The sequence below is a fragment of the Taudactylus pleione genome, unplaced genomic scaffold (assembly GCF_031769625.1).
Source record: "Taudactylus pleione unplaced genomic scaffold, aTauple2 ptg000573l, whole genome shotgun sequence".
Taxonomy (NCBI): Eukaryota; Metazoa; Chordata; class Amphibia; order Anura; family Myobatrachidae; genus Taudactylus; species Taudactylus pleione.
In genome coordinates, this window is record NW_028284975.1 from 4164631 (window position 1) to 4191339 (window position 26709).

The 26709-nt window shown below is 41.6% G+C and overlaps 1 protein-coding gene across 1 annotated transcript in view; it reads left to right on the forward strand.

Moving 5' to 3' along the window:
• BANK1 (B cell scaffold protein with ankyrin repeats 1) overlaps nt 1-26709 on the forward strand; it is a 533405-nt gene that overhangs the window by 393817 nt on the left and 112879 nt on the right. Inside the window, exons 8-9 of the mRNA XM_088453252.1 lie at nt 14342-14432; nt 19441-19683. Of these exons, the coding sequence (XP_088309378.1) occupies nt 14342-14432; nt 19441-19683 (334 nt within the window). The remainder of the gene's footprint in view (nt 1-14341; nt 14433-19440; nt 19684-26709) is intronic.

Sequence of the window (26709 nt, forward strand, 5' to 3'; positions counted from 1 at the left end):
GACATCCTCGTAGTGATTTACTGTCCCATCTTACCTGGGGTGGGGGGGTAGTATTTCCGTCTGGTATTAGTTTATCTTGGGATTGTACCCTTCTGTTAAACCTTCTGCCCAACTTCAATGGGAACTGGACGTGGGTCATCCTATTTCTGATGCTCAATGGAAACAATTTATTTTATGTGTATTAAAATGTCATGGTGTTTAAATAATTCAGAAATGCATATTAAATTGTTAAATAGATTGTATCTCACTCCCGATAGACTCATTACTTTTTGGCCCTCCCGTTCTAAGTTTTGTTGGTGGAACGGCAGAGAAGTTTTCGAACACAGCACTCGGATCTACGATGCTGTCAAGAGGCGTCTTTTGTCCTCAGACACCTCCTCCGGCATTAGCATATTTTTGCATTGCTGTTGCATCCGAAGACGATGCTAACAGCACACAACTCTGAATAAGGCGCTATGTACATAGCTCTCTTATTGTACATTGAGTATTAATATAGTACTGTATGCTGTATGTACTTATAATGTGGGTGTGTCTTGTACCCCTACTAATAAAACCTCTCTGCAACCAACCGCCTTCCCCCGTGCCAAAACACCTACCCAGGTTGCCGGTCACATGCTGCCAGGGATCTGTCGCTCAGTGCAGCACTTCTGGCTGGGTCAGTGGCGCCTAGGAGTTTCAAGCAGCATACAGTAGGTCGGCTCCGATTATCATTAATAAAGTGTCATTAGAAGACATCCGTAAAGCAACCCTAAAATCAGTTCAGGGGCTGAAGGCAGCTGGGCACAGGGGCAGGGTCACAGTAGGCTAAAGGGTTGGCGCCAAAGTACCGGTGCTGTGTGTAGAAGCCCCTGGCCAATCACTCCAGTTGCTCCACCATTAATCTGACATTGGTAACATATATGTATATATAGGCATATATACCTCTTACTTTGATAACACAACTCTTTTTGGGCTGCAGGCCGATCACAACTTGCAGTATTTTTATAACTGATGGTTAATGTTTACTACCACTAGAGATGTGCGGTTCGGTTCTCCAGGAATCCTAATCCACCCGAATTTCATGAATCCGGGTCACGGTTCTGATCTTTTTGCAGTTTGGAGTTTGGATTTGAAATGCGAATTTCGGGTTTTGGATTGCATAAATTACATGATTTTAGCTGTTTTTAAAACTTTTTATATATTTTTTTAAATCCAGATCCAAAACCAAAAACAAAACACTTGAAGGTGGTTTTGCAAAACCAAATCCAGATCCAAAACCTTGAAGGAGATACAGATCCAAAACCAAAACACGGGGGCCGGCGCACATCCCTAGTAATCACTACTATATAAACATATTGTTTGAAGATATCCATGCTTGAACACAGGTGGTTGAATGAATGTGACACTGATTAAATAACCTGCACTCAAACATGTATGTACTTGAAACCAGGAGTGTTGAGTGGGCTTGAAAACTGGAGTTGGGAAACACTGGCATAAGAGTTTCATAGTTTCAGTAAACCTCACATTTCTGACTGGAAATGTGGCATTCTATAATACCTGTATCACAGACCCATTACAGTAAGGCAAATCTGTATATACTGTACAGCTCTCAAACACATTTTAAAATACATTAGGGGGCTCACGCTGACATGGACTTAGGCACATTTGCTAGCGTAGTATAGGTATTGCTGTACTGTGCACAGGGCCACCATAAGGGTGGACTGCTGGGACTGGAGTCCCTGGCCCGGATACTTGGCAGAAAGGGGGGGCCCTACCACCCACCCCTACCGCCTGCTAAGCCCTTGAGTTAAAGGGAGCCTGCTCCAACCCAGCACACTGCTCTGAACGTCTTACTACCTGATTAACAGTCACAGGGGACTGCTCGCTTGACGTCACACCGTAGACTGTGGAGAAGCCTCGCCGCGTGAGGAGCAGCGCTGGCAAGTCAGACCAGGAAGCCAGAAGGAGGTAAAAGGTAAGTCATGAGTCAGCGGGACCATTAGGTGGCGTAGCTTGCACAAGTGACCCGGCCAGCAGTGGGTCTGTATAAGGCACACTGGCAGGTTTGATCATCTATTTTTTTACATAAGCATATGTCCATATGGAGATACAGATACGTCTTTCATACATGTTTTCTCACTGCATGTGGTCTAGAATCAAGTGTATGCAATTACAGGTGATACTGCCATACACGTCTCCTGAGCTTCTTCCACTGAGGTCCTGCTTCACTAGCGATTGCAACTGGATTACGCACGCAATTGGCCGATTGTTGCGCGTGTGCAAACCAGCGAAACGCAGACATGCCAGTGCGTTGCATGAGTGTGCATAAATTATCCACTGCAATGCCATACGCAGCCTGAGTACTCTTAGCGTGCGGTGAGGTTAGCAATTCCTGAGTAAGGTCAGAGCTTGTGCTAGTGTGTGTGAGGCTGCGATGGTACTCATTGTTCCGATGGTTTTGCAGTCTTGCTAAGGATTACGGATGTGTGTAAGGTAAAGTGGGCATCCTAATGTTGTGCTGCAACGGCATAGCGATCGCAATGAATTAGCATACTATCACAGTGAGATTGCATGTGTACGTGCGCACTATTGCAATCGCAGTTGCACTTGGCTGTAATGGGGTGTTGATTGAGTTTGTGTTGATGGAATTGCGGGCAATGCAGAGTTGTTAATACATGTTTGCACATTGATGTTTTGCACCAGGAATAGGGTACAAGTGTGCACTGATAATGATGAAAGTTGTGAAGCCAAGCATATGGATAAGGCCGGTCTGAATATAGAGATGCGTACAACTCTGCATATGGGAAAATATAGGCATATAATTCCATGCACACAATGCAGGAGCAATTACGGCCCGGCCGACTTGTGTTCAACTCTATGTTAGTTCAATGTGCTCATTACAGAACGTCTCTACTGTTCAGATTAGAGCAAACAGAAATGCAGATCGATTTTTTGGTGTTACAGTCCGATCCGTGTATCAATGGTTACAATGTATGATTTTTAGGACCATTTGCTTAAGTCGGTAGAAGGTGGCATGAGCAAATGCTTGGAATAGCCTTAGTATGTTGGAGAAAAACTATAAATCCCCTGGCCTGATCTCTTAGGTGCACTATACAAGCCTAGAGGAATGTATAACATCTGTAAGTCATTTACTGCAATTGATTTCTACAAACTGCCTTTTTGTGGTTGTGAAAGCAGCTTTGCAGTACACATTTTTTAATCATTCCCTATATAAAACATAAAATCTTTACTTCTGCGGTAGTTAACATTTTATGATTAATAGCATAGCCCTGGAAATACACAGAGGGTATCATGGTAAGAGACAGTGCAAATGTCTGCAATATTGACCTCTCTCCAATTACGTTGATGGGATTTGGATGTTTGATTTTCTCTGTGTTCTGTAAATAATAGTAAATATGTAACTAAGCTCTCTGGCACCATCTTATGCTGTGATAAGCATACAGTATGCCTGTATGTATGATGCAAAAGATAAAATGATTAATATTTCAATGTAAATATATATGTGAATGTAGAAATAAAATAAAAAAATAAATGTAGGTGATAGATAGATAGATAGATAGATAGATAGATAGATAGATAGATAGATAGATAGATAGATAGACAGGGCCGCCAGATTAAGGTTTGTGATAGACAGGGTCAGATTAAAGCTGATGGTGGCCCCAGGGCAAAAAATTGTGGGCGCCCCCTTAAAGCTACACAGAGCCTCCCCTCCCCCCAAGCCACACAGAGTCCAACCCTTCCCACCCCTCCTTCCCAAGCCACAAAGAGCCTACCCACCCTTCCCCCAAGCCACACGGTGCCTACACACTTACCTCACCACGGACGTCATGTATCATTGATTGTCAGACTGGCTGTGCTTCTGCATGCAGAAAAACACAGAGCCGTGGCAGTTGAATCCCCATCCGGGAACAGGCGCCAAAGGACACCTGTTCTCAGCAGGGTCACATCGGCCCTGTGTGGGGTCCCTATGTGTGGGGGTGCTCAGGTAACTGCCCCTGTTGCCCCCTTCTTCATCCAGCCTTGTTGATAGATATTACAATTAAACAAAAAAAGGGGGTGGTTTAAAAGAGGAGGGGGCCCATGTGCAGCCTCTGTGTGGGCCACCTACTCTCCGGCAGAACAGTAGACTTCGGCTCTGTGCCAAAGTTGACTGAGCAGGTGCAGGTCTCCGGGAACATAGCATCCGCTCTATGTTCCTGAAGACATCTCTAGTGCTCATGCGCAAATCATCGAAAAATTACCACTGTGGCATTTTTCCTGTGGTTTCAGTTTGCAGCACTGGCCAACACGGGACTCCAGAGAGGTAGGTATAATAATTATATGCATGCAGGGTGTGTGGCGTGTGCTCCAATAGACAGGGGTCTGTGTGCACTGCACACACCAGCACCCATTATAGATATGCCAATGTGTATCATCCAGCACCCTACACAAAGCACAACATTCCAACCATAACGGACAAGTGTCTCCATAGGCTCTTACATTCCAGTATCATCTTCCAGTCAGTGAAGAGCCAGTATGGACCCACAGAAAAATACTGGTCTGACAGCAATATTTTTTAAGCTGGCAGATATCTGATAGCAAAAAAACTAAGTATATAGCCAATGTACAGAAGTGAATCTCTGCATACCTGGAAGTGGTTAGTTGCACACAGGCCTCTGGGTTGCACTTGGGCCCCTGGATCCAAGACGGCTTACAGTGTACACCTTGCACCCATTCACATTATTTACCTCTCCATTGGTGCCGCAGAAATTTCTGGAAAAATAGCACAGGTGCATTTCTCAAGGAGATCTGCTCATGCGTAATACAGAAATCACTGGGAAATGGTGTGATACATTTGTTGTTAAGTATATAACATAGTTGTTGGTGCTGGTGGCAGTTAGTCGACATGTGGTACAGCTTAACCAGTTCTTAGATTTATTGGATCATTTAGAACAAGTGGCAAATGACACAGGGATATTATAGGTGTAACAGCGGTATACAGGCTACATCTATAAGCAGCCTGGAGGGTGTTGGTGGGCCTTGTAGTGCGTCAGGTATGGTAGTGACTAATACATCGGCGAATGGTAGCAGTGATGCCCAGTACTATAACTGTGGCAGAATAGTATACTTCAGCTGTGTGGCTCTAGGTGACTCTATGCTGTTAGAGGCTCCTGAGTACTTCTGTCCTCGTGGAATGGCAAGAAGTAAAGATGCAGTAGCACATGTCAGAGGCTAGGCCTGTCTACCTGAGCTCCGGCAAGTCCTAGTGACTACCGACTCAGTCCTACCTGTCAGATGTTGGAGGGACTCGGTGCAGAAGTGCACTACTTCCAACAAGGATGTCTATATAAATGTTGATGCATCTTTCCTCTACCCAATGTAATTTAATCTATTGTTAATTACACTACCTCTACTAGAATGTTGTTAAAAATGTGTGTTCTAGCATACCATTTTATCTTTTTGTTTTGTGAAGTGCTCCTCTATTTACTTTTATCACAGTGAATGCTACCAAATGTTCTATTTGTTACTATTATCTTTAGATTTTATAGTACTTCCATATTGTCTGCTTCTGTAGCACTCTCAGTGATAGTGGCAGTGTCATCCACACACATTATGGACCTCATTCAGAGTCGGTCGAAGCGGCCGCACGGTTGTACGCCACCGATGTTCGCTATACTGCGCATGCGTAAAGTTCGCAATGCGCGTGCGCAAACTAGCCGCTACGATCAGAAATTTCTCTCTCCTTGAACACAGCCAGGTCGGTAGTTTAAGTGACAGATTGAGGCGTTTGTGTGTGGTAACAGGGGAAGGTGCTTGAAAACGTGGGGAGTGGAGATCCGAACGCAGGCGTGCCTAATGATGCGAACGGCGTTTTATGGGAGTGCATACGGATTATGGGAGTGCATAATTAACAAAGTAGCGTCATGGCACATGTGACATGGGAGGTTTTTACACTGACATGATCGTAGAGCTTAAGAGAGGGTATGGTCAACCTTAAGCTCTACGACCAGTGCCGATGGTTCCCGATGGTCTCGATTAATCATTATATGCCCGGAGATGACGTGCAATGCGTACGAGAAGGGGGCGTATTTTTTTGTATTCCGACCGCTTCCTCCCCTTGGTCGGCCAACTACCGATCCGAACTTAGGGAACCAACTTGCGAGGGAATCATTTGAATATCCGGCCCCTTTTTCCGTACGACCGTGCGGCCGCTTCGACCGACTCTGAATGTGGTCCTATATCCTGGCAACTTCTCAGATTTTCCAAGTCAGCCAAACTTTTTTTTGCAACCAGAAGGGCTAAGGCATGGCAGGAGAGGCGTGTGGTCTTACTAAGAAGTGCACTGGTTAAGCACGTCTGCACATGGTTTGGGTGGATTGGGGCATATGATGTATTTTTATCAGATTTTCCAATTAGGAATGTTATCAGTATGTTCTCCCAATTTCTTTTGCCTCTTCATTTCTACAAAGCCAAATTTAGAATTTAGAATTGCGGCCTTTTGTGTGCACACGCAAAGGTCTGTCAATTTATGATGGGTTTCTTGCACCCAGGATAGGGCTGATGCAAATGTACGCTGATAGTGATGACGGTTGCTCTCACATGGGGATGTATAAGGGCGATATGGCCGCACAGATCCATCCAAGTCTCTAAATACAGGCAGGAAGCTTGTAACCTACAAATACTGTACAGCTCTATTTTTTCACTGCAATTTAGATTTCAGTTTGGACCCACCCCTCTCACATCCAGGGCTGTAATTAGCCCGGCCGGGCCCAGGTACAGGGGGCGTGGTCTAATCGCAGGAGCCGTGGGCACGCCCCCTTGATAATTTAAAATAAATAAATCAGTTTTGCAGTGCCACGCCCTTTTAACCCCCAACCCGGCACTAAGTGGGGGGGGGCGATCAGCTGCAGCAGCTGCGACCAGTCTCACACTGCAGCACAGCACAAGCTGTGTGCTGAGCTGCTGTGAGGGAGGGGGGGTGACGCCAGACCTGGGCCCCTCTAGCAAGCCCGGGCCCGGGTAAACTGTACCCGCTCCCTCCCCTCTTTGCGCCCATGCTCACATCTAATTCTCTCTGCACATTTTAGATCTGCCCCATTCCAAAATCTAAATGATGCCCAGAAGGGGTATTGTATTTCCCCATGCGTTAAACCCCATAGAGTGCCTAGGCTAAAGAGGATAAAGTAGAGAAAAGGGTCAACAATTAATAAAGAGATGATGGACGCAGGTAAAATCCCGTTGTCCACAGTCGACCATTTGCTAACCCAGCATATATGTTGAAGGGAATATACTGTAGAAAGTAGGTAAATACTTTGTTTTTGTTTCTTGGTTTGTTTATTTATAAAAAAAAAAATTCTATAGTCTGAATTTTTGCTCATTACACTATGCAATTCTTTTTTATAAACACTGTGCATGTTAAAATGTACATTTCTATAGCTTATTTTCATTAAAGAATAAAAAAAAAAGTATCCAAATAATAAAAAAATAATACTTGGAACAATGTATTTGGCATTATTGGTGACCAATAAAAAAATGTCAGCAAACATATTGTTCATTACAAAACCTATGTCATAGGCATTAAGGATACGTTATTTTCCCTGTATGTCTCCTTCAGCCAATATTTAAATCAGCTGCTTAGAGAGAGAATAAAAAAATGAAATGCAAAAAATACAGTTGTTTCCCAAAGCCAGATAATATCTTCTCCTAGGTTTTGTATACAGAAACATGCAAGTACAAGTAGAACAATGAAACAGGTATATTGTATACACAAAATATTGCCCATGGTGTGTATTGTCACTATTAAATTGTACACATTTCCTTAGCGGAGAGAAGACAGCTGCTGTACTTTAGCTGCAGGCAAAGGTAGTGCTCATCAAATGTCCTTAAATGACTGAATCCCATTTTAACACACAGCATTGCCATCTACAGTACCAACTGATTCAATTAGAGAGCTTATGAAAGCCTCTGCGAGGTTGATTTATAGATGGTTTGGAGTGTAGCAGTAACTGATGCAGCCTGGAACACTGCCTTTCTCTGCAGCAACTGTGCTCACAGAAAAGATGCTTTAAAATGGTTCAGTGAACAGATGCTAGTTTCATATGTGTTCATTTCTACCTGGATCACTGCCATTTCCAGCAGGGGTGCATTTTGTTTTGCCTGTATTATAAAGGGAGCATAGTATTATAAAATAAAATGTTATACTGGTTTAAAGGGGAACAACAAATTGCTTTTAAAATGTAATTGCCTTTGGAGAAAATGTATTTTTTAAACTCTATAGCTGCATACACACACAACGATTGAGTTAATGAACGATTTTAGTAAACGATTTTCTACCTTGAAAAAATGAACTAAAATCGTTTACTAAAGTTGTTCATTTACTATGTTCATTTAAATGTAATGAACGATTTTTATGAACTACAAACGATTTTTGCATATTAACTTAATGAAAAGCGTTGAGTTGACAAGTCTGACTGAACTACAAACGTGAACGCGCATGAACAATAATCGTTCATCGTTTGACTCAGAAATTGAACGATTTTTTCAAACGATTATCATTAAATGATAATCGTTTAAAAAATCGTTGTGTGTGTATGCACCTTATCTCCCTTGCTGTCCTTCTCCTCCCTTTTCTAGTAATGAATTCATTTTGTTCTGTCCCAGTATGTCCATTGCTTGCAGTGGTAATAATACCACTGGCAAATGATGCATCTGCTGATGCTCCGCATAGCTGCTTTGCAGTCATTCACTGACTCCGTGCCATTCACTGCAGCTCAGAACATGGATGGGGCTGGGGTTGCACCAGGCATGATATGGTGTATTATGGGGCACATCACAGAGAAACAGCTCCTCTGTTTGACCATTTCTGACTGACTGTCGAGATACATACATCTCTCAATCTCTGGACAATATGTGGCTAAACTTATTTAATTTGTAATGAAGAATTTGTTTTTCTAGCCCTGCTAGTATTACTTTCTAGCATTATGTACGTTCAATAATTAATGTAGTTTTGAGAAAAATGACCTTGAGGTTTTATCCTGTTATAAAAATAGGCAGCTCTGTGTTCTCTACTGCCTAAAGAGGGAATTTTAAATTGTGTATTCTCTTTTTAGTCGAATACGCTGAGGAAGCAACTAATAAATTGTGGTTAATGGACATTATAGATCAGTTGTTCCTAAACTGGATGCCTTGGCACCCTGGGGTGCCTCTGAGCACTTGCATTGGTGCCACGGGTTGGTGGTCCATGACCAAATCTAATTATTTATGGTCAATGTGATAGGCAAAGCCTGTGCTGGTGGCTGCCAATCATAAAATATGTGGACAAATAAAAGCGCAATGCTGTCCACCACCACATAACTGAACCTAAGGGTGACAGGCAATTGACTTAATTTAATACATTTCAAATGTTTGGCCAAGCGGTGCCGTGAAAAAAATGCTGATACTCTAGGGCACCGAGATATCAAGGTGTGTTTTTCATTTACATGGCAGTCATTTGTTTTGTGATTACCCTAGTGGGCAAGAGCATAACACAACTATTACCTAGATGTCTTTTCTTAATAGGAGTCCCATTGGGGTTATCATAAAAATGTCTTTACTTCTTTAAACTACTTAATTTGTTGGGCACAAAATCTTTTTCTATATTGATGAGTTATAATAAGGGCAAAACTGTTTTTTTCTGTAAGTGGAAATTCTGTCTCAGCGTAATAATGTTGTGCTGATTCTGTAATTGGAATTTACACAAGGGAATAATCTAAAAATTGCCCTATCTCTCATCATTGTATTTTATTTATGTATTAATGTACTAATGGGTTTACTACATATATCTTATTATTAGGCAATTTGTATGCACAATGCTATTATGTTAGTCATGCTTTTCATTCTATAATCTTTAATGGGCTACTGAATTATGAAAACAAGTAATGCAATATTATGACACTAAAAGCATATATAATCATTAGGCTCAACACAAAAAAACTAAACATTTTCCCTAAATATTTCAGCTACAGTAAATTATGAGTTGTGCACAGATTACCAGCTGGCCCAACTAACCTAAATTAAGTATGAATATTAAGTAAATCTTTTTATAACAGCCCTGTAAAAATGTCCAAGTTTAGAAAGGTGTATATGATTTTATTATAAAACTAAACTATGGGCTAAACCAGTTATTTATAAGCCCTTACATTGTGCAATTCGGTTTTCACTCGGTTCTTTTCGCCAACTTAACACAAGTTTAGATCTGAAAATGTACTCTTATTGGCTATCCATAACACGTGAGATAGCCAATAAAATGACATTTCAAATCCGAATGTAACTGAGTCAAAACCGAACTGCTCATCTCTATTTTAAAAGATTATTTCAGTCATTAGTCCTGGGGTTTGTCCCTCTTCTCTCCCTTGATTGTAAGAGGCAATGTATGTACATGCTACCCATAATTGCTAAGTGGTAAGTATCAGATAGTAGTAATAATCCAGACATGGACAAACTATATATATATATATATATATATATATATAGTGTATATCTATATAGATAGATACTGTATATATATATATATATATATATATATATATACTGTATATACATATATATGTATATATATATATATATATATATTCATTGGTCTGTTTTTTTGATTGTCCCACTGGTTATGCATTCAGACACCCCTGCACTGATTGGGATGAAACCAATGCGAGGTGCTCCAGTTGGATCCTGGACAGGTTTTAGGGGGTTAGAGTCCTGGTTGGACCACCCATTGGTGTACGCTGAGCAGAACTTTGACCAGTGAGCCTGTTCGGAGCCTTCCACTGGATGGATTTGGATGAAAACTGCACAGAGTGGTAACATTGGATCCCAGAAGACATACTAGGGGGGTTGAGGTCCCATTCGGACCTCCCATTGGTGTACACTGGGCAGAACTTTGACCTGGGGATGCTGGGCAGAATTTTGACTTGGAGAGACTGTTCTGGGCCTTCCACTGGATGGATTTGGATGAAAACTTCACAGAGGGTGGCAATTGGTTTGGGATGCCTAATGGAGTGGTTGAAGTCCCGGCCGGACCTAATAGGCCTTTTCTGGGCCTTCCACTGGATGGACTTGGATGACACCACATAATAAAACTTATTAGCTTAAAGATTTAAACCCAGGTATATATATATATATATATATATATATAGGGTGTTTCATTGTCTTATAACTTTTAAAGTAATTGACGTAATTTAGTGACATTTGACACAGCCCCACCTCATGTTTGTGTGTTATGTGATAATATGAACTGGTAAACAGCTGGCCAGACGTACTGGAAAACTGAGTCAATAAAGGTTCATATCTGCACTTACCACACAGACACGATGAATGTGGAAACCACGATAAACAACACCACTGTCAGAAGCAGGAATACCTACTGACTAGCATTGGTGGCTACAGAGGTGGGGCTGCAGTGGTCTAAATTCAAATAGCGGAAACACACCAACTGCCATCCTCACTGGTTGTATCCTCACTGGCAGTTGGTGTGACTCCCCTATTTGAAATTGGACGGCACTGCTGACTAAAGTGGGAAACAGCTGGCCTTCACTTTGTGCATGCATGAACAGCTGGCCTGGATGCTAATGGTGAACACTTTCAACGCTTGTAATGACTTCCTTATGTTCTCATAGACCAAGGTATGTCTGTATCAATTTTCACTAAATTACGTCAATTACTTTAAAAGTTATAAGGATAACTTTGGGGCCAATAGCGAGTGAAGCATCCTGTTGTTACCATATACCTGCATTGCATTAGCTGGCTAACAAACTCTTGCTTTCCAAATGACTTTATTATGTGCCTTTTTCTGTTTATATCCCCATGGATATAATATATGGGAAGCCACTCAATCTAGTCCCCATGAGTGTATAACATACATACTCCAAGAGGGCAGGGAGGTACAGATTAGGTGCCCAGGTGTGCAGAGGAGGCATAACCCCCTACGATGCTGTGATCATGCCCCCTAGTGTGTGTGCCACTGTTTCACCATAGTAATTTTACAATGAGGGGGCAAAAGCACACCCCCTCTAGTGGCCGCACACCCTAGCATCCAAGCCTATAGTGTAAGTGCATCCAAGTGTAAGTGCTTACACCAAGATCTTTGTCTCACGACAGATAATGGACAAGAGCTTCACCAAGGCCTCTGAGTGCCATTGTCTAAAGGTGGTACACGTCAATATGGCAGGTTTATTAAATATAACAAGTAAAATGAATAAATAGCGTGGAATATGACTGGAAAACTTTGTTCTAAATGATCAACATGGATGATGTTTAACATACATTAGCTCTTCGTGGAAGACTATTATTACTAAGGGGTCTATTCATCATCACTTAATTTCTACAAAAGCAGGTGACAATTAACATTTTCACCTGTAATTATAGAAACTACGTTTTCGGGCCATTCATCAAAAGGGTAAAGCAGGAAATATCACAGATATCTCCTGCTTACCGGAATGGCCCGCAGCCCCCATACACTAGTATGGGGACAGAATTCATCAAGCTCTGAAATGACAATATTTTCGGATCTTGACTGCAGCAGCATTCGCCATCTTCAGATGGCGTTTGCTCCCGCTTGCGGCTTGCAACCCTCTCCTTCCCTATGGGAAGGAGTCCCAGGCTGCAGAGAGGGATCCTTTTGCATTCCTCCACCCATGTCTGGCTCCTTCCACCGAACGTCAGTGCTCTTGAGCGCATGTGTGAGCTGTAGGTCACGCATGTGCACTTGTCTCACTGCTCCGAAAGGAGCAGTGAAGCAGCTCACGGAGACAGCTAATTTTCGGATTAGCTGTCTCCGCACTGGAGCAATGATGAATTGCTTCGGCGCTCGCGGTGAACGAACTCCAATAATTAACAAAATAAATAGACGTCTAACTCTGATCAGCTTTGTTAAGTAATAACTTTTACACTTACACTTTCTAGCAAAAAATACTATCTCTGGCTAACAATGTGAATGTAACATGGTGTAGTCATCTTCATATGTTAGTGCCCTTTGCTGAACTTATGACAGGTCTCACAGCAAGTTATGTTAATGCTCAGTCATTTATTCAGGTAGAAGAATATATTACATTGTATGTTAAATTGCAAACATCTGCACACGCTTTCTAAAAATAGTTCCAGAGTCAGTGCAGAATGTAGATATACAAGCAAATGGCACTCCAGGAAATAATTAAATGGCTCAAAATATCTTTTTTGTTTAATTAAAAAAAAAAAAGATTTTACAAATAATGAAAAACAAATAATATATAGACCAGTCCTGCACTTTTAACCTACCTGTGTATTACAATCAATATACAGAGATGATTAGCTAAATTAAAGTTATACAGTATATGAATTTTTTTTAAAAATTACAGAAAGCAACACATTTTGTAGTTAATTTTTTTTTTTAAATGGATATGGCTTTACCCAGCCTTTTTTATAGAATACCCCAGCCTTATAGGATAATGAAGCAGGTATAGATACAGGGTAGGGATGGGTTATATGAATAAAACCTGGTACACACTATCCAATTAAGGGTGATTGGCCTGATGATTGGATAGGGTATATTCAGGAACATTAGAATGTTTGAAGCCGATAAACAGCTTCAAACGCTCTTGCTATGGTCAGATCGGAAGGATGATATATCGTGTGTTGTACATGATATGACGTTCCCAACCTCCCGATCCTGTTGTAGAGATCAAAAGAAGGTACACAGTGAAGAAAAATTGCTTTTTTGGGAGTGCACCGATCCAATTATTAGTTCCTTCGGATTCGATCATTTATCATGTTGGCGTCATTTATCGGGTGGTGTGTACCCAGCTTCACTGGCATAAAGGACAATTGTGTAATACAGGTCAGAGATCAGACAGCTCATGAAGTGATGCAGTCAGGTTTGCCCTTAGACTGAGCAAAGAAACATTATATTACTGTATAAGACTAAGGGATCTATTTACTAAGCAGTGTTAAGAGACAGAGTGAAAAGTGATAAGTAAGTGATAAGGTGCCAGCCAATCAGCTCCCAACTGTCATCTCACAGGCTGTGTTTGAAAAATGACAGTTGGGAGCTGATTGACTGGCACCTTATCACTTTCTTATCACTTTTCACTCTGTCTCCTAACACTGCTTAGTAACTAGACCCCTAAATTAAGCTTTAACTGAGAGGGCATTTAAATTCAATTGCTTAGTTATGTAAGTATATAAGCAATATCAACCAGGTGTCACTCTCCTTAAGTTATGTCCATTTTTACGTGTAAAAATAAATATCATGTTTACAATAAGATTATTAAAATAAAAAATGACTTGGGTTTCAGTTGCCTTTTCCTGTACAATGTGTGTGTTGCACTACAGATTGTTCCGTTCTGTTTTCTAGGAAACAGGGAAAGCTAATCAGTCTGATATACCCAGGGAACTGGTAGAGTTTGAGCACGGAGAAGTTTATGTGGACATGGATGAGCGTGCAGGTAAATCACATCAATTTAACATTTTTTCAGTTGTGTGTTTGGTTCTAAGGACAGTTTTTTAATCACAGTCCTATGCCTGCTCATTGCAGCGTTGAAATGTTGGCACCATTTGTACCGGTTATTGATAGCTTCACATACTTACCATTAAGTAAATGACAAAACACTAAAAGATGACCAGAATTGGTAGAAAAAAAGAGAAAAATGCTGCCAGGTTTTTTAATAACTGCCATTTATCATGTCCACACATCGGGCCAAATGTAATAGGGTGAGAGTTTAGAAAATGTGAGAGTTTAGCAGATATCTCTCACATTGGTCGAGTTTTATCTTTAAAATGGGAAAACATCTGGATGAGGATTTAAATCATGAGAGTTTACATGTTCTTGGACTCTATTACATTGGGTGAGTTTAAATAGTGTTACAGTTTACTGCTAACTCTCACATTTTCAGAAATCTCACCCTATTACATTTGACCCTTAGGAATACTTATGTTCATGTTAACATAAATGCAATATGAAGGAGGTTTGTAATCATATTAAGCAGAACTTGTCTTTAAAAGTTATTTGCAGAGACATAGGTTGAAGAGGAAATGTAGACGTGGTGGTATGGAAAATGCAAGTAAATGGAATTTGATCGTTTTTGAAAGCAGTAAAGGGAGGTGGCTGTATTGTATAGAGCCACATATCGGCCCATTTCCACCTCTGTGTAGGGAACTGTAATCAGTGCTTAGGGGGCCTGGCTCACTCACTGGTGTGTTAGTTGGTATTGGTTAGGGGTGTGCACCGGCCACTTTTCGTGTTTTGGTTTTGGATCTGGATCTTTCTTCGTGTTTTGGATCTGGATTGGTTTTGCCAAAACCACCCTTCCGTGTTTTGGGTTCTGGGTTTTGTGTTTTGGATCTGTATTTATTTTTTTTTAAAAAGCATAAAAACAGCTAAAATCACAGAATTTGTGTGTTTTTCAGCTCCTATGCTATTATTAACCTCAATAACCTTAATTTCCACTCATTTCCAGTCTATTCTGAACACCTCACACCTCACAATAGTGTTTTTATATCCAAAAGGTTGCACCGAGGTAGCTGGATGACTATGCTAAGAGATACGAGTGGGCGGCACAAACACGTGGTCCATCTAGGAGTGACACTGCAGTGGCATACAGGATGGCAGTTTGAAAAACTAGGCCCCAAACAGTACATAATTCAAAGAAAAAAAAGAGGTGCAAGATGGAATTGTCCTTGGGCCCTCCCACCCACCCTTATGTTGTATAAACAGGACATGCACACTTTAACAAACCAATCATTTCAGCGCCAGGGTCTGCCACACGACTGTGGCTGAAATGATTGGTTTGTTTGGGCCCCCACAAAACAAGCTGGCAATTAATCTGTCCCTGCACAAACTGGCTCTACGGAGGCAAGATGTCGTCCTCATCCTCCTCATCCACCGATTCCTCACCCTCTTCAGTGTTGTGTACATCCTCATCCTCACAGAGTATTAATTCGTCCCTGCTGGAATCCACAACCACAGGTCCCTCTGTACGTTCTGGTGGCTGGTCTCCCTGGAAGAGTTGATAATTCATTTTATGAACATCATCTTCTCCACATTTAGTGGAAGCAACCTCCTACGCCTTTCGCTGACAAGGTTCCCGGCTGCACTAAACACTCTTTCGGAGTACACACTGGAGGGGGGGCAACTCAGATAAAATAGAGCCAGTTTGTACAGGGACCTCCAAATTGCTTATTTTTCCTGCCAGTACAGGTACGGACTGTCTGACATGCCTACTTGGATGCTGTCACCGATGTAATCCTTTAACAGACAGACGCACGCTTGTCGCTGCTGCTTTAAGGATGCAGGTGCGGCTACAGCCCACACATTTCACAAAGACAGAAAAAAAAAGAAGAATTTTTTTATTGTTTGTGGAGCGCACTTTGAGGGTTACACCACCCTTTAACAGACAGACGCACGCTTGTTGCTGCTGCTTTGAGGACAGTATCATATGCAGTGACAGTAGACTTGTCAGAAATTGTTGGCACGTCCTTCAGTCCGGACCAGATGTCCAAACCGGCCCTTGACTTATGACACAGGCGCACGCTTGGCACTACTTTGTTGATGCATGTGCGGCTACTGCGCACACAATTCACAAACACAGAAAATATTTTTTTATTTGGTTTGGACTGGAGTGTACTTTGGGGGTTACAGCACCCTTTAATGGTCAAGCCAGCTGGCCCTTTACTTATGACACAGGCGCACGCTTGGCACTACTTTGTTGATTCACGTGCGGCTACTGCGCACACAATTCACAAACACAGAAAATATTTTGTTATTTGGTTTGGAGTGTACTTTGGGGGTTACAGCACCCTTTAACAGTCAAGCCAGCCGGCCCTTTACTTATGACACAGGTGCACGCTTGGCACTACTTTGTTGATGCACGTGCGGCTACTGCGCACACAATTCACAAACACAGAAAATATTTTTTTATTTGGTTTGGACTGGAGTGTACTTTGGGGGTTACAGCACCCTTTAACGGTCAAGCCAGCCGGCCCTTTACTTATGACACAGGTGCACGCTTGGCACTACTTTGTTGATGCACGTGCGGCTACTGCGCACACAATTCGCAAACACAGAAAATATTTTTTTATTTGGTTTGGAGTGTACTTTGGGGGTTACAGCACCCTTTAACGGTCAAGCCAGCCGGCCCTTTACTTATGACACAGGCGCACGCTTGGCACTACTTTGTTGATGCTCGTGCGGCTACTGCGCACACAATTCACAAACACAGAAAAAAAATATTTTTTTTTAGCACTTAGCGGGAGCACCCCTGACGGACAGAGCACCCCCTGGACAACACTACAGCACCCCTTTAGGACTGGGACACTGCACAGGACTTTGGAGTGGACAACTGACTGCACAGCACAACACAGCCAGCCCCTATGGACTTTGAAGTAGTGGACACAGCCCCTATGGACAACAGCAGCACAGCGCAGCACAGCACAGAACAACACTACTCTGCACTACACTACACTACACAGCCCAGCCAGCCCTAACTCCCACCCTCCCTCTTCACTGTCCACAGCCGAGTGAGAAAATGGCGCCGACGTGGGTACCTTATATAGGATCCAAAACCCGTGAGACTCGGAAGGCGGGGTGATGATGTTTTGCCTCGATTTCAGAATCCGAGTCAGGCGGGAAAAGTCGAGCCTGACTCGGATCTGCCCCAGATCGGGGGGGCTTGGGGGGGTTCGGATTTCAGAAATCCTAACCCGCTCACCCCTAGTATTGGTAATACCTGTACAGATAGTTTAAACACAGCCGGGAGCCAGGAATCCACTTTCACCTGCATGCAATGCCCTGCAACCTCTGCGAGTCATATTGCTGGGATAAACTATAAAAGTGAGAGGTACAAGTCCTCAGGGCCAGATTAGGGATTGTGGTACCCAAGGCAACTCTTTAGTGGGGGGCCCTACCAAAAACATAGTGCCCCCATAATCCATGCAGTGTCCCCCTATTAAGCCAGTTTTCCCCATATGACATACAGTGTCCCCCTATTATGCCACACAGTGTCCCCATATGCCATACAGTACTCTATTATTATGCCACACAGTGTCCACCTATGATGCCACAATGTCTCCCTGTTATATCACGGTGTCCCCCTATTATGCCACACAGTGTCCTCCAAATGTCCCCCACCAAGCAGAGAGTAGACAGAGCAGCTCTTGGCTCCCTTAAGCATCCCACACATGATGTAACACTTAAGGGGACTCAGGAGCCTATGTAATCAGCCTCAATGCATACCTCCGCATCTGGTAACAGGTGCCGGTGGGCATCTGTTCTCGTGTTTGATTTGACATTTGATGTGCAGAGGCCCATGGGCAACCATCCCAAAATACCCCCCTTCCCTTGTTAATACGGCCCTGCGAATCCTAATTAAATGCCTGGGCAGCGCAACAATTATCATTGACTGTGACAAGTTGCATGTGTTTATTCTGCAAGTGACTGACAGTTACCTCCACTTAGACCATGCATGTTGAAACATCATTAATTTAAAACAATAAATGAACATACTATTTTGATTCACATAGTGCACTAAAAGAGGAATTCATTTCTGTGGTGCAATGCCCAGCAGCGCACGTTATCCTTTGCTATGGTTACAAATCATCTGCCATTTTTCTGCAACCCTTCATGAGGTGCCAGAAAAAACCTAGCTAATATACATTACTGAGGAGTGCCTGCTCTGTAAGCAGACGCATAGATTTGAATCGCCCAATAAAAATGTACTGCTACTTTTCATTCATTTGGCACGCTGAGTACAATTCTGTCAAGGTAATGCCATCTGGTGGCAAAATCATGGTATAGCATGGAATTTCAATATTTCTCTTGAAAAATGTAAAGTTGTATAATGTCAGATGCTTACTAGACCCTCAGAAAGGGATTGTCAATCATTGTATGCCCATAATGCTAAACCTTGACAGCTAATTAAACTCATAGACCAGTTTGACTGCAAATTACCACTTGTATGGCATTATAATACTACCATTTCACATTTGATTGGGAGTCATCTGATGTTGAACAATATGGATGATAGATGCAGTCAAACAGTGAACGCACCTGACAGACTGACTGACCTTGCCATCAAATCTTTTCTGATCTGGTGAGATACAGGTGACAGAGATCCAGGCACCTGTTTGATTGGCCAGATTGGCCAGTGTAAGGCCTGTTGTAGAGTATATCTTTAAACACATATTACTTGTTATATTTTAAAGAGGAAATGTTTTTTAAGTACTGCTTGAAATTATTTAATAATTATTTTCTGTAAGTGTTTTTAGGGATGAGAGAATTACAAGTCTCTAAAATTCCCTATAGTCTAAATACTAATGTTGGAGGCAAAATAAACGGCTTTTAGATGTTAGCTTAGGCTGAATTGCATTATATTTTAATGCGGAGATAACTCATTTACTTTTAATCACTATTTTCATTTAATATGGTCTATTTTTTATGGTCTAACCTTTAAATGACAGATCAGAGAACTCTAAAAGACTCATGTGGAAATGAACATGTAGAAAATTTGGACCAAATTAATGAAACCGAACGAGAGACACATGTGTATCCTGTAATAAACTGCCCAGAGGAAAATGATGAAAAGCATTCAGAGTACAACCTTTCTGATGGAATATCGGACATGATGGATGATTATTGCTTTTTGGGACCTGCTGACAATCCCCCAGGGCCTTTTACAAATGATCTACCGTATGTCTCGCAAGGTAAGGTACAGATACAAGAGAACTGCCTAACAGTTATAATTATAGGAACACTAATATTACATGCATTTTAAGATGCTTTAAAGTGGATCTTTCATGAAATCTACAATTGATCACGCAACCTTTTGCAAAAAATAAACTTAATTGTTTATATGGGACACAGTCTAGTTAATTAGAGCTCAGAATATTGTATTTCCCACTTAAGCTGGATATGTCAATGTATTCTGAAGAAGTCACTACTTTTTGCTATTTGCTTAAAGAAAATGACTTGTATGCACTGATCTGCAAGGGGTCAAGACTATCTATATTATTGCAAAAGTGACTTGATGAGCTGCAATGACATACTGCATCCACCTGTTCCATCTTTATATTATACAAGAAGACCTGGGGTTTTGTAGTCAAGTCAGGAAGATGTACCAGTGCCTGGAGGTAAGGTTAACATTTTGTTTTATTAAATAAACCTGTTAGGTAATATGTATTCATTAGTAAGATTAAGTTAACCTTAGAGAGTGATGTTGGCTTATTTAATAACATGGTACAAACTATATCAACCACTTAGCTTGGCTGCAGCACTTGTTTTAACTAATACCTGATTGGCTGCTATGTATTATTACATTCCTCTAGGTTTCATCCTGTTCTTAAGCAACCCTGTTAACTACAAGTATTAATTTACATTTGAAGCATATTTTTAATAATAGGTTAACTGATCTACAATATTTATAATGATAGATTACATCATTTGTAAAAGTCCATAATTGTGTATTATTTTGTTTAGAATTGAGCATATACAAGCAAGAAAGACATCCTAGTAGTAGGGATTGAGAATACTTGGAAACAGATCTTGCGCTTCATTCGCCGTTTGCAATATCATTTTTAACAGATAACTTGATTTCAATATGTTAGGTTGCCTTCTAAAGAAAGCATTACACCCAAAGCATCATTTGTTATTATAGCTTTATGGCTAAGATGTTAGATATAAGCTTTTTATGGAATTTAAGGAGCACTTAACAGGTCTCTAATGCTTTTAAATTTTTCTTAACACCAAGTGGTGTATTTACTAAACAATGGTTTCGCGGTGGAAGAGTGTGTGTGTGTGTGTGTGTGTGTGTGTGTGTGTGTGTGTGTGTGTGTGTGTGTGTGTGTGTGTGTGTGTGTGTGTGTGTGTGTGTTAAGGTAAGGTTAAAACCGTCACTGGACATTGCCAGCAGTCTTCATCTACAAACCGCTGGGTATACTATTCAGCAGTTTTAATTGATCATTCTCAAACTGCCGGCAATGCGCATTGTGGTTTACAAATGGCAAAAACTCTGACAGTTTGGTCAAAAGATATTAGGGTGTGATGTGGAAGATAGCGCTATTATAGACCGTGATAATGCTAGTTTATATAGACAAGTGCAACAATTTATACTTAACTTAAATAAGCAAAGGTAGTTCTGATTTCTTTATAATTGTGTTGTTTGTGTCGTCAACGATGTTGTGTTAGGCAATTAGACCTGTTCCTTGGATGTGCAGTGCTGAGATGCTGGCTGTCTGATTTATGTGTCAGCCCAGTTCACAGCCCTGTTACACATTTGCAATCGGTAAGGGGATGGCTGGCTCTGTAAGATGGAGGGATCAGGTACAATCACTTATAGGTGACTTTAATAATAGCGCCATTTTCCACGCCACACCCTAATATTGTTTCTTCTACTTTGGCTCTCTGGGGTAGATCCTCAGGTGTTGGTAAGGGGCAGCAATTATCTCCAGTGCCAAAATCCCCTTACTTTTTGCTTTTGAGACAGGTTGGTCAAAAGCCCAGGGAAAAACGGCAAAAAAATTGCCATAAAAATGCTCCATCTACCTGGCCAATCAGAAGATAACAGAATTACAATAACTTATTGGAGAATATTTACTAATTATCTGGTCCTAGACCAGATAATTATAATTTCATATTGCTGCTTGATTTTAGTAGTTTTAGAAAAAAGAATCTGGTACACCAGAGATCCAATTGCAAATATGATAAAACTTAAACGATCTGTATCAGATAAATGAAACCAATTTTGTATTTAAGGAAAGGGGAGGAGAGTTTCCACAGAGAAATCAATCATGTAAAGAGACACTGGGGCAGTTGTATGAAGCTCTGGAAAGTGATAAAGTGGAAAGTGCTAAGACTCAGCTCTCAACTATCATGTTACAGGCTGTGTTTGAAAAATGACAGTTGGGAGCTGATTGGTTGGTTATTTATCACTCTGCAATTTATCACTTCCCAGAGCTTCATACATCTGCCCCACAATTCCCCTCAAGAGCAATAAAGTGTCATGGTCATTGGAACAGACTGGACAGTAGTGTCTTGGAGTGTAGATATGGTCTTCCACAGGATTCTCCAGGTAGAAAGCCATTTCTAAGCCTACCCAAGTCTTGCAGTTCTGCAGGTGGGCCCAGTCTCTCAGTTGAGCAATAATATACGCTTCTTGTACTTTGGAACATAATTATTAAACAGACACTTTGGAGTAAACCTGTAAAATTTGAGCATCCACAGGATGTATGTAGGGGTATGGTTCTCCCATATTGGATCGCAATAGCAACCCCCCAAAGGTTTCTGTGGGGGTTTCTATATTGCGAGATTTACCAAGCTCCAGAATGCAAAGAATGCCAGTGTTGGCCTTGGCAGCTAATGCTATCTTTAGATGGTGTTAGCCATTGTGACCTATGGGCTGCACACAGCAAAATTGACCACAAGCGGGATGCGTAAGCAATGGCCGCTCGCAAATGCAGGGTCTGATAACCGCATATACGCAGTAGCCCTCGAACTAGCAAGTAAATTGTTTGCTTTAGCAATTATTTTACTTTTTACACATCGCACACATCACAGCAACCCTGTTCCTGAATATGATTTTTTAATACATTCAGGCAAGCCTTAATTTCATATTGCAGCTATACGTGCTGGTAAGAAATTACAATCAGATGAACCAGGTCTTACCATTAGGAAGATTTACCATTAATATTAGTAAGATTTGGAATAGCTACTCCCTTGTATCATTTGTTCAGAGTCAGATATACCTAATTTTAGGAGACTTTTGTTTCCATAAATAATTAGACATGAGTACAATAAGTTTATGTATATTTCTTAGGCATCTCATAGGGGAAAGTGTGAAATTAATATATTAATTTGGGCAGAAGCACAATTTTATAAGCCAAAAAGATACCCAGATACCCAGACAGGAGATCTCATAGATTTTATAGCTCAACCAAGATCTTGGGAGGCTGGTCAGTTTTACTATTAAGAGAAAGAGGTTAGCCTCAAATTTAGTTGCCATAGTAGATGTATCTTGTATGCCAAGGTTTCTACATATTTTGTAATGAAGCCAATATGGAGTTGGAAATATTAAATGGAAGAGCCTTAAGGCACTTACACACTGGATGATGTGTCTAGTGAGCGACATCGGCAGCGGCGGACCCGGCGGGGGTGCCTGCATTGGTAAGTGCATACACACTTTCTGGTGCCGGGAATGACGAATGACGGTGGGGGGGATAGGGGCCATGCTGCATTTGGCAGCATGGCATCACTAACAATATCCCCAGATTGGGCTGCATGTTCAGGCAACTGGGGATATCGTTAATGACCCACAGGAGTACCCATCATCCATCATTTACTGCATACACACTGAACAATATGAATGACATATCATTCAACGATATCGTTATCGTTCACAATTATAGTCCAGTCTGTATGCAACATTCGATTTAGTGATATTATAATTCATAGGTCCTAAATATAATTCCATTATGTTTAGACCTCTACAATTACAGCATTAGCAGATGCCTGTCTGTCTAACACAATCCATCTTGATTTAAATGTATTAAACAGGGTACTAGAAGCTAATATGGTTTTCTATCAGTTTAGCCTAGTTTTTAATATATTCATGACCATGTAATAACACTATAGATCAATAATTATTGCAGTCCTCTGGATCTCTCCCATGGTTTGTAATGGTGACAGTTTGGGTCATCCAGATTTCTGATGGAAAGGCACCATCGGCTGATATTGCATTAAATAACTCAAGAAGAGTAGTGGCAAATAAATCACAGAAGGCCATTTAAACATTATTAATAAACCCACCAGGGCCTGTAGCCTTATCTATAGGGAGTTGTGTCATAACTATATTTCCTATAAAGGGACATTAATGCTATCTAAAGTGAAACTATTACCTAATTTTTAGGATGTCTTTTTAGTTAAGTAATATGCCCCCAAAGACACTTACCCAAATGATTTTAGAGCATCTTGAAATGTTTGTCATCCATTTAAACCAGAAAGCTCCATTGGTTCCACTGTTAACTCTGATTTGCATTGACTTTATTTCCTGACAAAAGCTTAGTACCTAATTAACTAAGCTGGAAATCCAATTTGTTTGAATGTTTGCTGTAGACAAGATAATAAAGGATCAATATGGCTTATCGCATCTCTGGTGTTACAATGCACCTCAGGTTTTCCTTGGCATTCTGATGGCAATCATTCTTTCCAATTTCACACCCACACAAGATTTATTGATGGATTTTCTGTAGGTCAAATGTACACAGCATTCACTTAGTCAAAGGAATGTCAGTGATGCTGATATATTTGTATTGAGCGCTATGGTACAAAGTCCAATAAATAACTTTTTGGTTGGGTGGTCCCAACAAAGTCAGCAGGTGAATCAATTGCTTATGTTCTGTAACTTGTTAGTTGCCTCTCACTTTTGGCTTTAGCTGAAAAATGTAGCATAATTACCATTTCTGAAAATCTTGTACTCATATTGTGGGTACACACTGGGCGATATTACTGAGCGACTGCACGATTACAACATCGTAATCGTGCAATCGCTCAGTAATCGTGCACAAATCGTGCACTTTTATGTCGGAAACGACCAGCGATGCGCACTCCCGCTGGTCGTTTCCGACATTGTCCATCGCCTGAACATGCAGCACAATCTGACGACCTCGTCAGGTTGCTGCATGTCGGGGAATGGGGGAGAGAGCCTGGTGCTGAACGATATCGTTAATGATATCGTTCAGCGGCTGTGCTAAATGTCATGAACGACATTGAGCACAGCCTGCCGGGGACACACTACACGATAACGCTCAGGGAGCATATCGTGTAGTGTGTACGCACCTATAATCTGCTTAATGGTGGTATATTTTGTTCTAGAGGAGTACAGAAGTGTATAATTGGAAAGGGTGACTATGTAGTTTTGAGTACAGAACACCGAGGGTGATTCAGTAGTGGACAGAATTGCAAAGCTGCACGCAGTTAGCTTTAAAATTCCGTCCTTGCAAATATGCAAATGCAGCAAGAGGTGTATGACACCCCCCTGCTGCATTTGCGATCCCAGCATTGCGACCAAGGTCGCAGGCTGGGATCACCATCGCAACCATCAGTGGCGATGGTGGGCATCTCTGCCGGTTGGCTTGCGAGACCAGGAACTGGGTCTGTGGACGTAGATCCTGGCCTTCCAGAAAACGGGGACATCATGCCCCCATTTCCGGGAACTCCGGCCGCTTCCGCCCCCGTACAGCCCCATAAATGCCTCTACCATCTTCAATAGTAATTTCGCCAACTTGAAACCAACAGAAAGACACAATGTTATTAGAATATTAGTATAGATAGAGATATGGTTGACATGTTTATTTTGTTGTTGTGGAAGATAAAAAAAAGAAACATAAAAAAATAAGAAAACACTTCAGAAATGTACATGCTATTTCGGTACATTTTTATGCATGAATAGGACTCCATTCTGTTTAACAAATGGAAACATAATACACCTGAATTTCACATTTCATTGCACACGGATATTAATGACTGAAAGCAATTGTAGCTGGCCCTTACTTGCACAATGTAGTTTACAGGAAATGTTTAAAAAGTGCTTAAAAATAAGTTAGATGCATTTTTAATGCACTTTCTAGTCATTAAAGTCCATGAAATGTAGTAAAGAGAAGAAAGATTAATTCAAACTGTGTAGCTAGGCAAACATTTGAGAAGAGCATAGAACTGCAAGAAAATGTACAATATATGTAAGCAGCTGTTTGTTTCAGCATTTTCATTACCATCTTCAAAGGATATGTGTGAGCATAGCCTTGGTCTTCTGAAGTCTACCTCCCAGCATACATTGCAAATCCTGCAAAATTCTCAAATATGGGAGAAGCAAGGGATGCTAGTATGTGTAACTGACATTTACACGGATACTGTAACTAGAGGTATATAATATGCTATTGCTAAAAGTCGATTTGATTCAATTTTGATCTGTTTAAAATTGATGAAAATTGATAAAAATCAAGATAGAATTTGGCACACCTGCCTCTCTTGGCCAGGTAACTCTGCCAACTGCAGAATCACAGCATCATCACATCCCATCTGTCCGCCACACTGCCGAGGAGCAAAGTGCAGCAGATGCGGCCAACAGTGTTTGATTCGATGTTCCCCCCGTGGCTCAGTAGCCGCACAAGCAAACCCCGGCTCTCCTGCAGGCAAGCACAGGAGAACCTGAGGAGGAAGCCTGTGACAGCCCAGAGCTGCCAGAGGTAAGTAAACAGCTGGAGAGATCTGAACAGATCCCTCTGTTGCACAAGCTGTTGTGTAAATGGCAGCTTGTGCATGGTATCGAATACTGTACACCAGGGATGGGGAACCTCAGGCCCGGGGGCCGTATAAGGGACGGGGAATCATTTGGTCTGGCTTTTTTCTGCTAGCCTCATCTGGCTAGCAGGGTGCCCAGAATGGCACCCTGCAACCAGAATCTATGCAGCAGTGCCACCAGGAGCATCCTTAGGACCCTTTTGACGGAACACCGCTGCCCTTACACCTCCCCGGAGCATCCTCAGGATTGCTGTAATCAACGGTGACTGTGGCTCTGCCGTCACATTGAGGGACATTGAGGGACCGCGGCCTGCACTGGGCCCGTGTATGATGATATATATATATATAAAAATGGCCCTCAACAGAAATAAGGTTCCCCACCCCTGCTGTACGGCATCTCAGGGTGGCGTACAGTATCACTCACAAGTTCTGAAAAAAAA